We start from the raw sequence: 13739 nt of genomic DNA on the forward strand, positions 1-13739 counted from the left end.
CGGCACCAGCCAATGGTGGCGGGGGGGGGGGCCCACCGGCGATGGCGGCGCGGGGCGGGGGGCGGGCGCGCGGCCGGGCGTTCGGTTGCTGAGCAGCGCGCGCAGGGGCGGGAGGGCGGCGGGGCCGGGCCGGGCGGGCGGTGCCGGGCGCGGGGGGCGGCGGGCGCTCTGCAGGCGCTCTGCGGGCGCTCTGCGGGCGGGGTGAGCGCGGCGATGTGAGAGCGGCGGCGCCGGGCCCTGTCCGCGCCCCCGACCGCGCTCCCTCCGTCCCTCCTCGCCCGCGCCGTCCCTGCGGCTCCCGCCGGCCCCCACGGGCCGGGTCCCGCGTTATGTCGTGATCCCGGGCGGGCGGCGCTGCTGCTGCTGCTCATGGGGCTGCTCAGGATTATGCTGCCGCCCAAGTTGCAGCTGCTGGCGGTGCTGGTGTTCGGGGTGGCCGTGCTGTTCCTGGAGAACCAGATCCAGAAGCTGGAGGAGTCCCGCGGCAAGCTGGGTGAGCGGCGGGCGCGGCCGGGACGAGGTGCGGGGGGAGCCGGGCCGGGCCCGGGGAGCCCCGGCGGGTCCATGTGTGCCGAGCCCCCGCGGCACGGCCCCGGCGCTCCGCACAGCCGGCTGTGTCTGCAGCAGCCTTGGCCTGAGTTTATCTGTGTGTGCTCTGCGAGGTCAGGAGAGCTGGCAGGGGTCGGTGCTGGAAAGGTAAATGTTTCTGTGGCGTGTGTTGATGGGGTTTGTTAGAAGAGCAGCGGTTCAGAGCCCTTGGGAGCAGCGCCCGGCCTGCGAGTGCCTCCTGACAGGCACCGGCAAGGGAGAGGAGAAGCTACCGTGGTGCCGAAACAGTCTAGGTCTGCTGCTGCAGCGAATTACCGTCTTCTTCACATTTAATTACTACTTCAGATGTTTTACTGACGCTTAACATTGTAATGGAAAGCACGGGGTAAAAAAAAAAAGAAAGCTAAAGACATTGCTCTTAATGACAAATGGGAAATTTGTTTTATTGAATGTAAGATGCTGTTTTCTGCATTTACTGAGTGTAGTTAGTGATCTAGACTGAGCTGTAGTTAAACAGAATTGTAATGAACTTGAAACCTCCTGTGTAAGATTTCTTTTACTTTTCCTGCCTTAAATAGATCTTTTTAGAGTAATATCTGCCTGGCAGGTAACATCTTGCAACTTTCTGTTGTACACAAGGCTGCAGAACTTGTAAATATTTTACATAATTAAGGGTCTCAAGGATGTGAAAAAACACCATTCTGTACCTAGTTTATGGTGCCTAGGAGTTGTAAAAACAGAGCACTGAGACTTCTGGTTTATACAAGAGCAGGTGCTGGTTTGCAGACATTGTTGATTTGATTTCTCATATTATTTGACTGTACTAAGATATTTAGACTATGAACACTTTAAGCTTCTAGGAAGAAAAACGCACATCATGTTCCTCTCGGTGTTAAAACTAGAAATGGACTTTGAGTGACATGGGAAGTTTAACAATGAGCTTTTAAGAGAGCCAGGGTCAGCATAACTTAATGTTGGGCTGTATGAATGCCATTGGGATTTTACTTCACAGCATTTCTTTTCCACTTTGCTCTCTCTGATCTGGATATTAGAGATTAGGACCCTGGAAATTGCAGTGGTTGACTGCTTGAGCTGAGGGATGCCCTTATTCTGCATATTTTTCAACTGAAAGATTGTACCATTTATAATCAAGGCATAATTTTTGCAGGGTCTTAATAACTGTAAACAGACGTTTGAAGAAGAAAATGAAATTGGAAGATAATTCAAGCAAGTGTTAACATAGCGCTCAAGGTTTAGTGGAATTCTGTATCTGTCTGCTTTTAAGGGTTTGTTACCCATGGCTTCAGTGCCTCTGTTGCTGACAGTGTGTGTAACTTTAGGGAAATCTACCTCCTGGCATGAAAAGAATAACATAATGCCTGTGAGAATAAAGGATTTTACTGGTAAAACTTCCGCTTCCTCCTTAATATATATGCAATGGGCATGTTTAAGCTACCTATTTAAAGGATTAAAATACTCCTACAGCTTATACTGCTTTGGGACAAGAATCTAATTACTATTTTTCACTGATTTTATTTCCTAAGGACAAGGGAAAACTATTGTATGGTTTATTAAAAGTAAAATGGAAAGATTTGTTTTGTGAGAAGCTTACTAGTGATTCTCTAAAACCTGTGGAAGGAGGGGAAAAAGCGCTTTCTGCAGCACCTTTGAACTCAGGTTCTATTTCTTTTAGTGTTAGAGTATGCTTTGTTTAAAAGCTTCTAGCTTTCTGAATATGTCCTTTTTTACATGTTTGGCATGTACTTTATGAGTAGTAAATGTTAAGGTTTCATTACGACTGGTTTTTTTACCATCATGGTTGGTAATATTTTTACTGATCTGTAGTATGGAGAGTGGTTTTCTCCAAATCAAAGTAATTAGTTGGCCTAATGCACTTGAATTCCAATCTTTTTCCTTGCCCACTAAAAGATTGAGGGAGGTGTGTGTGTGTGTGTGTGTGTGCGTGCCTGTGAAGAGGCAGTAGAACTATGATTTCATGGTAATGACAAAGTAGCTCTTTTGGTCTTTCAGTTGTGTTTCAGTGGGTGCTTTATGGCAGAAGTCTTGTTCCACATCATTTGGGTACTGGGTTTTGAGCTGTGCCACATGTTTGAATTGACTTAGAATCATAGAATCAGCCGGGTTGGAAAAGACCTCCCAGATCATCAAGTCCGACCCTTGATCCAGCACCGCCGTGGTTACCAGACCATGGCACTGAGTGCCACATCCAGTCTCATCCTAAAAACTTTTAGGGATGGTGAATCCACCACCTCCCTGGGCAGCCCATTCCAATGCCTGATTACTCTCTCCGTAAAAAATTTCTTCCTAATATCCAACCTAAACCTCTCCTGGCAGAGCTTAAGATTGTGCCCTCTAGTCCTTATCATATGATAAACTGTCATATTGGAAAGTCCTTGTAAGAGCTAGACGTTGACTAGAAAAACCAAATGACTTGAGATTTGATAGCAAATAAAATAATTGTGCAGTCTTATCAGCAGTTCTAATAATACTCAGCCATACTTTCTGATAGAAAGTGCTTTATCCAATTTCTTCACGTATGAGCAACTCCAGATTCTGTACTGAACAGCTGAGGAGCTTAATTTCAGTTCAACAACTTAGTATCTTGCCTATAGTGTGAAATTGGAGTATGTTTCTGTGTGAAAAAAGAATGGGAACCTCTTTTTTTCCTTTATGTAGGTAAAACTTAGTCACCCTGGCAAACTTTTCTTTTTTAAGTTGAGAAGTATAGGAGATAAAAGCAAATGACCATCACAAATGCTGCTGCTGCTTTTTGTCTCTGTGGTGAGATTATGATGATCCTAATATAATTTAAAAAGGTATTTGTAAACCTGTGGGCTTTATCATCATATGGAAGATAACTCTAATTAAAAAAAATAATCAAAATATTCATTGTAACTTCTTTGCAGCTCCTCACAAATACTCTGTAGTGGCGAGATCACAAGCAGAGCCCAGTGATAACAGATTGAAGTACTTTTTTTGGTGAGATTTGTGCATACAGCTATTAATTCGTTGTATTATTTTCAAGTTTACATGTAAGGGCAGCTAAATTAGCATTCTCTCCAGACTAAGCTGTCCCTAATTACCAGTGAGAACCTTAATGTTTTTATTTAAACCTGGTGTAGGTACCCATGTGTTAACTGTAGGAATAGACAGCCTTAATAGAGAACATTGCCCATGGGAGGCAGATATTGAGGTTTCACTATTACTCCTGGAACCAAAATAATGTCTGCCTGGCCCTTTTGGTTTTTGGAAGCCTGGTGGCTGCAGCTTTGCCTTTGGTATAAACTGACCTAGCATTAAACATGTACTATGCCACGTCCTGCACTGCCATTAATATTTGTGGTGAGTTGGATCAAAAAGATGATCCAGCTGGAAGTAACCCATCCCTATCTTCTCTTCCCTCCCCAAAATTGTGTAATTTATTGGTGTTGAGAAGCAAGAAGGAAGTTTGTATGTGTTCTAGTTCTTCTGCTAAAATAGTTGTATTTACAATACTAGTAGCACTTCAGGTTTGGCCAGAGAAGCGGGAGAAGACAGTGCCTCATTCACGGATTTGAGTCTGTATGGTTGATCATAAAAGGTGAGGACAGTAGATGGGGAAGGATTACTCTTTAATAGGGTGGAAGTGAAGTAATAATACTACTTTATAGCAGCTTAGTGATGCTTACATACTGCATTTTGGAAATAGTCTATATCTGAGAAACATTGTGTACTGTATAGGGAAAGCAAGGATTGAACCTGCTTCAGATCATGTTGAAACACTTCTTAGCTGTAATGTGGGAGTATTTCTCCTGCTAAGTGATAAACAAACTTACAGCTCATATCTGCTTAATTCAGCACCTTGAATTCAACATATAGAATTGTAATTTGAAAAAAATTCTTAATATTTTATTTTTCAGCGCTTTTTATTGTTTAAAAATACATAAATAATTTGAAAGGCTAAGGCTCTTCTCCTAAGCCCACAAAAAAAAATTAATTGATGATTGATTGCCAGATTTAAAAAATTTTTGAGGTAGTTTCTTAGTGCCTATGGCCCTTGTTGGGGTAGCGTCTTTCAAAGCACTGTGCAAGTCCCTAATAAACCACTGTTGCTTTAAAGTTAAACCTTTAACTTCCCAATGATTAAATCATATGCACTATAGAAATATAAGGTTTTCTGCTTTTTGGGGTTGTTGAAATGATAGCATCTCATGTTTCCTTCATTTAGAAATAAAAAAATCTTCTGTCAGTAGGCCTGTCAGTTGCATGTGCTTGGAAAAATGCTTCAGAAAACTTCTTAAATTGTCCCTTATAGCATGCATGGTTCCTTAGTATATTGTTATTTCTAATTGAACTTCATTTATAAAGAAGAGTTTGTGATTGTTGGAAGTTCTGGCCACACACAGCTATGCAGATAATTTCCAGCATTTCTTTTAAATATCTCCCTGTTGACCAGTAGTTATTATTTGCTGCTGAGTAGCCCAAGGCATTCTTTCAGAAGCTGTTTTATTGTATACTGAGATTCCTGAAATAAGAGTTGTAATGCTGCTTCCTCAGTATATCTCCAGCCAGTGGAACTTTCTTCTACTTTGTCTTGCTGGTTCTATCATACTTTTTCACTTGGTTCCCCTTTACCATTTCCCTTGACCATGTCTCTGAATAAATTTTAAAGAATTTCAGAATAACTTTTAAAGTACTCCCATACTATTTTAAATTTTAAAGTACTTCCCATTGAAAAGTGTGATATAGAGCAATTGTATAATTTTTAAAAAAATTATTATATTGCTGTTTGTGGTTTTATATTTATTTATAACTTTTTTGGGAATAAATATTGCAGCTGCTGCTTTTGTATTTTCTGTGAAATTGGTAATCTCTGAATTTTGACTAGTACAGAACTGTGCACATTCCCGAGCACATACCAAGACATCTCAGACTTGCTGATGTGCTCTGTGACTTGATCTTATCTCTTTTCACTGGCATCCCGACAGCTGGTTCTAACAGTGGAAATAAGAGGCATAACTTTTTAGAATTTCTTTCTCTTCTGAAAGGCTGCACACAAGAAACTATAGTTTTCAGGCCTCATGGTTTTAGTAAAATAGCTTTGAGAATTGGTGATGTGAGAGCTGTGCCTTCACTTCTAATAGCAGATGCTGTACTGAAGAGTCATCTGGCACGGGGATATTTTTGTTAGATAATATTGAGGGCAGTTCTGAGAGATGAGAAGGGCGTGAGAAATCAGATAAAGCATATGCCTCCAGTCCCTCCAGCCTTGGGTGGCAGTGGATGGGGTAATCACCAGGTGAGTACTCTTGTCTTTCTAGGTTCTCCATTGAAAAAGGAGGTTTGGGCCAGTACATATCTACATATGTTGTTCTGTAAGGCACAAATTTAAGTTGAAGAGTACATAGAACTACAATATCATCCTCCAGGGAAATCCTCGAAAAAAACTACATTTACAGTCACTGTTTAGGACAGAAAAGCCTTTGTGGGCAGCAAAAGAAATGTGAGTGCTGTGCTCTTCTTCATTGTGGATTAAGGCAATATTACAAAATTGGTAATGATAGCTAGGAGGTATGGAATTAGTTCGAGGCTGAGAATCTCAGAAGAAAGTGTTCAAAGGAGTTCTACATCCTGCTCTTCCATATTATTGTTTTTCTACATAGGAAGGGAGATTATTTCAATAATGAAATAGCCAAACCTAGCAAGTTTTGGCTTAGGAGTCTAAAAGGAAAAGTGGTGGTACTACTGGAAATGAGAAAAAGCTACTTTTGATGCCTTTGTTTACTCTGTGATGAAGCAACCAAAAGAATGGCATTATGGCATAATACCATGCCAATACTCCCTTTGTATTTTCTATGTCTACTTTCTGCTTCTGAGCAATGATTGGAAGTTCCTATGTCTTTTTTTTTTTTTTATTTTAGCTCTCACTGGAGGTTACTGAAGGAACTGGTTTAAAAGACTAAAAAAACAGCAAAACCCTAACAAAACCAGAAACTCACAAATACTCCATCAAATTAAAATTGACTAGTCGTGCATTTTATATGTGTATCTCTGTGTATTTATCTATGTAAACACATAAAATCCTTATATATTAAAAAAACCTGCCCAAAACAGTCCTTGTTAAACTACATGAACTTTGGAATTAGCATAACAGATTAAATCATTGCTTTGCAGTTTGTCATTGTTTCCCAGGGAAGCTGTGGCTGCCCCATCCCTGGAAGTATTCAAGGCCAAGCTAGTTGGGGCTTCAAGTAACCTGGTCTAGTTGAAGGTACCCCTGCCCATGGCAGGAGGGTGGGAACTAAATGATCTCCAACCCAAGCCATTCTATGATTCTGCGTATATGGGAAGTGAAATAAATTGTAGGAATTCTTTTTTCTTCCTTATTTTAGAAAACTGACATATTTGCAGCTGAATTCTTTTTTCTTTGCATAGCTTTGTATTGCCCCTGGCTGTTGAAGTTAGGGACATTTAAGCAGTTCATGAACAAGTAATTTCCATATCTACTGACTGGCAACCATGAGTCACTCACTGCTAGACTTATTCTGGCCAGACTTGTCTTCTGAGTGCCTTCCCTCAAATTCTTGCTCCTCTTTTGAAATTAGGTGGCTTTTGCATATGGAATCCTCCATGTATTATCACTTCAGTGGATCAAAAGACAGCCTTTTTGTGTAACTGTGTGCAATCTGTAGTTTTTGTCACTTATCTGAAGTGTATTTAAACCTTGTCAAAGCAGTATTAAAATAGTGGTAAGTGCTTTGCTTGAAATCTGTTTATGTATCTGAAATACTAGCCTGGCAAGCATAATGAAAGTTCCATGCTGTAGAAGAATAGCTGAACTAGTACATGTATTTGCATTATTTTTTCAACCGGAAATAAAAGTTAAAAGACTGAGTGAAAGAACTCCAGTGTACAGAGAGACATCTGAAATTTGGCCAGCTGGCTGCAGCCTTTCATAAATATGTACAGACTTTTAGCTGCAATCTGTCCTACTCACTGTCAGGATGGGAGACGGGTGGTATCTTTTTCAAACCCTTTGCTTCATGTGGTGCTCAAGCCCATCAGTTCTGTGGGATTTGCCCACTCCCCTAAAAACCTGTGACCCTGTGAAGTTGTTGTGTTCAAAGCCCAGCATCTTGAGAAGGGTGGCATTCAGAGAAGTCTCCACTCACTTAGGAGAGAAAAGCAAACCTCTTTCCTTCCTGGAATTGGCTCAGCTGGTTCTTTATTCACCCCCAGCTCCTTGCCACTTGACCTTTTAAGTTTTGGAGAACTCAAGTCCCTCCATTTGGCATTCCTATCGGTAATTGCCTGTATTCAAATAACTGCTGGTGCTGGTTATAATTGGGTGTGCCCAGGCACTTCACTAAACACATCAAGTCTTGATACTTGTAGAAACATGTTGCACAGATTTGTATGGTTTTGTGTCAGGAATATGCTGACTCTCAGGACATCAGTGTTATTGCAGGATGTGCCCTAGAGTGTTGACTGGCTGATATTGTCTGTATGTTATCAAGGAATGAATTCATTGCTACAGTTCAGTTTTTTATTTTAAATTAAGAGTATATTTTTACTGTAGAGGTATTGTTTGCAAATGTGTCTGCAGGAAACCCAACTATGTCCACATGTCTTTTTATTGTTTCCAGTATGAACATATTATTGTTGTCCTTACTTTGCAATATTCTTATGTCATCATGGTTCCAATAACAGTACTTCTGTAATAATTACTGTTATTGAAGCTTTCTGGTAGTGATAAAATTCATCATGAGTTGCTAGGAGTCTAGGGCAGTGAAAGAATTGATAAGATAATTAAATTTAAAAAAGTATTTGGAAAGAAGCTATCTGTCACTTTGGCACAGTCTTTGTCTTCATTCTTTGTGTCCATTTTCTATATCTGGTTAGAGTTTAAAATGACAACTGACATCCTTTTTTGTCATCAACTTGCTGTTTAATTCTGAATACTAATTTGTGTTGAAACATATGTAAAACTTAAGTGCTGTTTTGATAAAACAGCTTTTGATGATTTTGAAGTGTTTATGCAAACCTTGTGCATAATTGCTGTAAAACTGTAAAGAGTGTGGGGATGGGTTCTTAGGTTCCTTCAATTAAAATGCATATATTCTCCATTTACTTCTGTAGTGGCTTTTCTCTCAGAAGATCTTATTTTGTTCTTCTTTTTTTAAAAAAAATATATATTAAAAATACATAGGTGAGAGTATGGAGTATATAAATTTATGATGCATATGATCCTATGAAATATAAATAATATATATGTCTATATTCCTCACCCTCATCTTGGACAACAGATTTAAAGGCAATGGCATTTCATTTCACTTTGAAAAAGGTGCAAAAGGCTGTTGGGAATGTGAAGAAACTTGGAGGAATGAGAGCAGTTGAGCAAAGATTATGCTTGTGCCTCTCACAGTCTGCAAAGTGGAGAGGAAAATCCAGTTAATTTAGGTTTTTTTCCATCTTGAATCTTCCGCATGTATCTTTCCTTTGTAAATACCTGTTATCTTCTGCATTTATTGTTGAACATATCTAGAATGATTGCATCAATAGCATATCTGTATTTTCTTTGAAATATTTGCATTTCTTTACATTGATTCTGTGGAGGAGTAGAAGTCTCTGCAAAATGTAGCATTTGCAATGGATTTTAATATACAAAACATTAATCAACAATTGACTATATTATATTGGAGTTGATTTTGATAGTTCGTTTCTGGCAAAGAATTTCTCTAATTCTAAGAGGGATTTGCAGATTTAGAGTAGAAGTCAAAAAACAGAATGTAGAAATGATAGAGTCTTATTCGGACACATTAAATAGACCAAAAATTGTCTCCATGACAAAACAAAGCCGTCTAAGATTCTGGCTCCTTTAGCATTTGAATGACAGATGTAAATTGAGGAAAAATGTTTTTTCAGAAGTTCTAATTTAGAAGTTTTTATTCTTTCAAGAAATGGGGATTCATTTTTACAAAAACCTGAGTACAGCCATATCCTTCCATTGTCTGTGCTAAAAGTAGTGTCTCACAAAGCCATATTCCCATGCTGAAGGACAAAAATACTACACCTTGTCTATTGACCAAAGCATTCTTGAGCATAAGCATATAATCACTTTCTGGAGATGTGGTTTTGTACCAGGCACACAAAAGAGCTTGTGCGAGGATCTGTATTTTTTGAAACAAAGTCAGGGTTTTTGTATCCTGGAGTTGAATGAAACATTTCATAGGTAGAATCCTATTTCAACCGCGCTCCCAATGACAACTTCAGAGCTGAGATTTTTCAGCATCTCATTTGTCAGTAAACCTTCAGCAATGTGTGCACTCCTAGAAGTGTGAAAAGATATTTTCCTGGCAAAATACCTATCATGGCATAGTTTTTTTGATACCTTATCCTGTGAACTGAGATGACCATAGCACTAAAATGTTTTCCCTTAATCAAATTAGCGCCTTTGGGAATACTAAATGTCTGGTGTTTTACCCCTGTTTTTTTTAATTTTTTTTTTTTACCAAACAAAAGACCCTTACAAAGCCTTCCTCCTTATCTGAGAATAATTTAGTCTATTTTAATAGGTTTTTAGGCAGATTAACTATTTTGTCTTAACTTTGGTGATGCTGCCAACAAAGCAAGCTTTTGAAGGTAAGTACCTAATAAATAGTTTGCTCTTTTACGGTTATTAGATCTTGCTGTCCAATTTGATGACTTCAAAGTGTGTGAGGTGGGATTGGACTGAGTATGTTTTTGAACTCCATTTCACTTAGGAAGATAGCATTTCAAGAGTAGATTTATATTTGCTTTTTGAAGACTGTTCTTGTCAAAAAAACAACCTTTTGGAGTATGAATATTTAGATGGAATTGAAATATTTTGCATTTTTACTATCCTTCTACTTTTATCAAAACAAATTTTATTTTTGAATACTTCTGGGCATCCCTCCTTTTGTTCTATACATTGTTAATCCTAATGTACTAATTGTACCACTGTTGTTGGTTTGAGTGAAGACAAAACTTTCTCTGCTGTTTTTGCAGGACCTCTTTTGTTTAATGTTCTCTTCAACAGGACTGTACTTCATATTTTGATCAATCTATAAAAAATACCCTAAAAAATTTCTGGCATGCTGCTTGATTTATGCTTGTCTATTAAGGCTTGTCAATAGTCTGTGTGTTGAATGTGCAAGCAGTAGTCTAGGTGTTTTCTGCTATGAGAAGTACCAGAAAGCCTTATTTTCTAGTGGGCTAGTCATATTTATTATAGTCCTTGAACTGCCTCTCAGACTTGAATTCTGAGCCAGAAGCAAAGACTAAATGACTAGAAATACCTGTCTAAGCTTACACTTAAACATAGTAGCGTTCATAACCTGTCATGTCTGGTACAGTCTTGAATTTTATCTTTGAAACTATTCCATGGCCAAAGCAGCTAGGGTTATGTAAAACCTTCTGCACAGAATTCAGTTGGAGCTCCTTTTATTCCAACATTTTGCATTTTGAGGAGAGATTTTGGAGTGGTTGATGAAGTAAAATTGCTATCAGTCATAGAGGTGCATAAGAGGGCTGGAGAGTCATAAGACTCGACAGATGAGCTGTTGAAGTTAGCAGAGGGTGCATAAAATGTTATTCTCCCAGCAGTGTGTCTGGCACTCTGGTGGGAGAGTATCACTCCATTGATGGCTAGGGTGACAACCAGAGCCGTACCCAGCTCCTCTACCAGCAGATCGGAGCTTGGAGCATGAAGTTAAAGCACTCTTGATTTCAGCTGAGTTTAGTGCTTTGGGCTTTGAGCTGCAGAGATGGCATATGTTTGCTTCTGGACAGGAAAGGGCAGCCACCCCTTCATCCAATGCAGAAAAAAAATGGTAGAGGATTTTTGTCAGGACTCTTAGTTATTCCTGAGGCATATTAAATGCATTTGGCCTAAAGGCAAATTTATCTTGTAAGTGCATGGTGGTCAAGCATAGAGGAAAATATTAAAGACAAACTTCTAAAGACTGTAAATGAGTAGGAAGGATGTGTATGAGAAGATCAGTGGTGTTTGTGAGCTATCCACATGTGGTCTGTCTGATCCCAACAAAAAGCCAGTGACTGTTGGGGAACATGCTTATTTTCAAGGCTGGCTTCACTCTAGTTTAACACTGAAAATGTACTTGCTTCTGATTCCCACTGCTTTTTTATTTACCCTCTAAAATGCCATTAAGTCCTCGTCTTCTTTCTGATGTGAAAATGCAGCATAAAACTGAGGTGGTGGTTTAGCACTAAGAAATGATAAATCAAACAGCAAAACATTTAAATGTATCCTCTTCTGGTTTTCCTGTCTATGCTTTCCAAACCATACTCTGAAAAACGTGGTCTTGCTGACATGCTTGTGGGGGCATTTTTCTAAATGTTTGTGGTTGTTGGAGCAACCCAAAACATTGTTTCTGCTGATTTTTATGTGCCTACTTTAGTGTGATTGCATAGTGCAGATGGCAAGGTCGTCTTAATATGAGAATTAGGAAAGGGAAATGGATGATAAATTATTCACATATCAAGTTTAAAGAAAAAAAAAACTTGAAGGAGGAATGAAGTTATTGAAAGACGTTTGGGGTGTTTTTTTTCTTGTTCTAATCCATAATAAAAAGCCCTTAGAAACTGAATGACTAAGGAGCATTAGTGGTGATTATGTGTAAGTTTTAAATATGTGCACACTTTGGGGAGTGGAAACTTGAGTCGAAGTTGCAGTTGAACGCACATATCGTTTTTCGCTAAGTAATGGGATGTAATAAATTTCTTAAACTGGTGCTATAAAATTTTCATACAAAGTAGTTGTTTTGCTGGAAATTATGAGAAAAGGTTTTAAATGTTAAGTGAGATTGAAATTATAGTTTTCAAGAATGAATATTGGAAAATGGTAAAGTTTTTTTAGACTTGCTTCCTCTCATTATACCATCTTAAAACAATATAGAAATAAAAATAACACATCATGTGCTTTTTAAGTATGAAAAAAACCTGCTAAATGTCTGACGACACTTAACCAACAAAATCTGTCAAGTATTCATATAGTAGCAGGAATGTGAAATACAGTGATTGTTCCTACATCTCTTTTACTTAATATATATTAAGTATGTGCATGTAAAAGTAAACATGAGTTGGTGCTCTAGAGATAACTACTATGCAAGAGAAACCTATATGAAAATCCTCTCAAATATCCATGAATTGATTTGAATGAGTTTTCTGGCCTTGATGGAATTGCTTTTCTACAAACTCTAGAAATTTTGTTGATCCTTCAACCTTTGCTGTGTCAGGTTCCAAAATTAAATAGGGACCTAAATTTGTTTCTCTATAGAAAAAAGACTAGTCCTTACAAATACGTAACAGGCAGAACTACCAGGTAGTATAAAGCTTTGCCAACTAATCAGAAAATGTCAGTGTAACTTGTACTGGAGAATTTTGTGTGGTAAATACACGTATTACTGATTGTGGTGGAAGTCTTGTGACTAGCAGTTTTTATTTTATAATAGTTGGAATAAAACTGTGCAATGACACTGTCTTTCCTGATTGGTTGCTAAAGAACTAAACTTTGTTTTGATGTAGAAGTGGCTGTTGAGTTTTTGGGGGGGAGGGGTGAGGGATGTTATTTCCGTTTTTTTAAAGTGAACATCCAAGAAGAACATTTACTAATGCCAGCTGCTGGAGTGGCATTTTCTAATGAAAATTTGAGATCTCTTACCATGCGTGGTCTAACAACCACGGGATCAACAAAGTACACATGGCATTCCATGTTTGAGTGTTATTTGGAAATTTTCCTTTTTATGCTTTGTGAGCCTTGGCTATGATGCTAGAATGAAGAACATTTTTTATTGAGCTTTTTCCATTTTACAGGTTAATTTGTGAACCACTGACTGAACAGAACAACTTTTACAGACTATAAAGGGCAGCCTTGTAACACTGAGTCACAATCATATAAAATAGAGTCTGTTGGGCAAAGTAATTTTCCCACATCTTTTAAAGAGTCTGTACTTGGAGTAGGGGGAAGGTTGGGGCTATAGGGCCTTGTGATGATTCATAGCAATACAAGAGATGACATGATGGCAGAAGGTTGGTACTAATGGTATGGGTCACTATAGACCATCAAGCATGGAAACCTTCAGTAACTCTTCTACCCCTGTCACAAGGATGTAGCTGATTGGCTTATGTGTGTATTTGGGGAGGGGGCA

General features: G+C 38.9%; 1 protein-coding gene across 2 annotated transcripts in view; it reads left to right on the forward strand.

Moving 5' to 3' along the window:
* Positions 1–183: 183 nt before the first annotated feature.
* Positions 184–13739, forward strand: part of HS2ST1 (heparan sulfate 2-O-sulfotransferase 1) — a 77126-nt gene continuing 63570 nt past the window's right edge. Inside the window, exon 1 of one of the 2 annotated variants that reach the window (XM_032696426.1) lies at positions 184–493. In XM_032696426.1, the coding sequence (XP_032552317.1) occupies positions 370–493 (124 nt within the window). In that variant the 5' untranslated portion in view covers positions 184–369. The remainder of the gene's footprint in view (positions 494–13739) is intronic. The other variant, XM_032696427.1, reaches the window with a different exon arrangement.

The sequence above is a fragment of the Chiroxiphia lanceolata genome, chromosome 9 (genome assembly GCF_009829145.1).
Source record: "Chiroxiphia lanceolata isolate bChiLan1 chromosome 9, bChiLan1.pri, whole genome shotgun sequence".
NCBI classification, from domain to species: domain Eukaryota; kingdom Metazoa; phylum Chordata; class Aves; order Passeriformes; family Pipridae; genus Chiroxiphia; species Chiroxiphia lanceolata.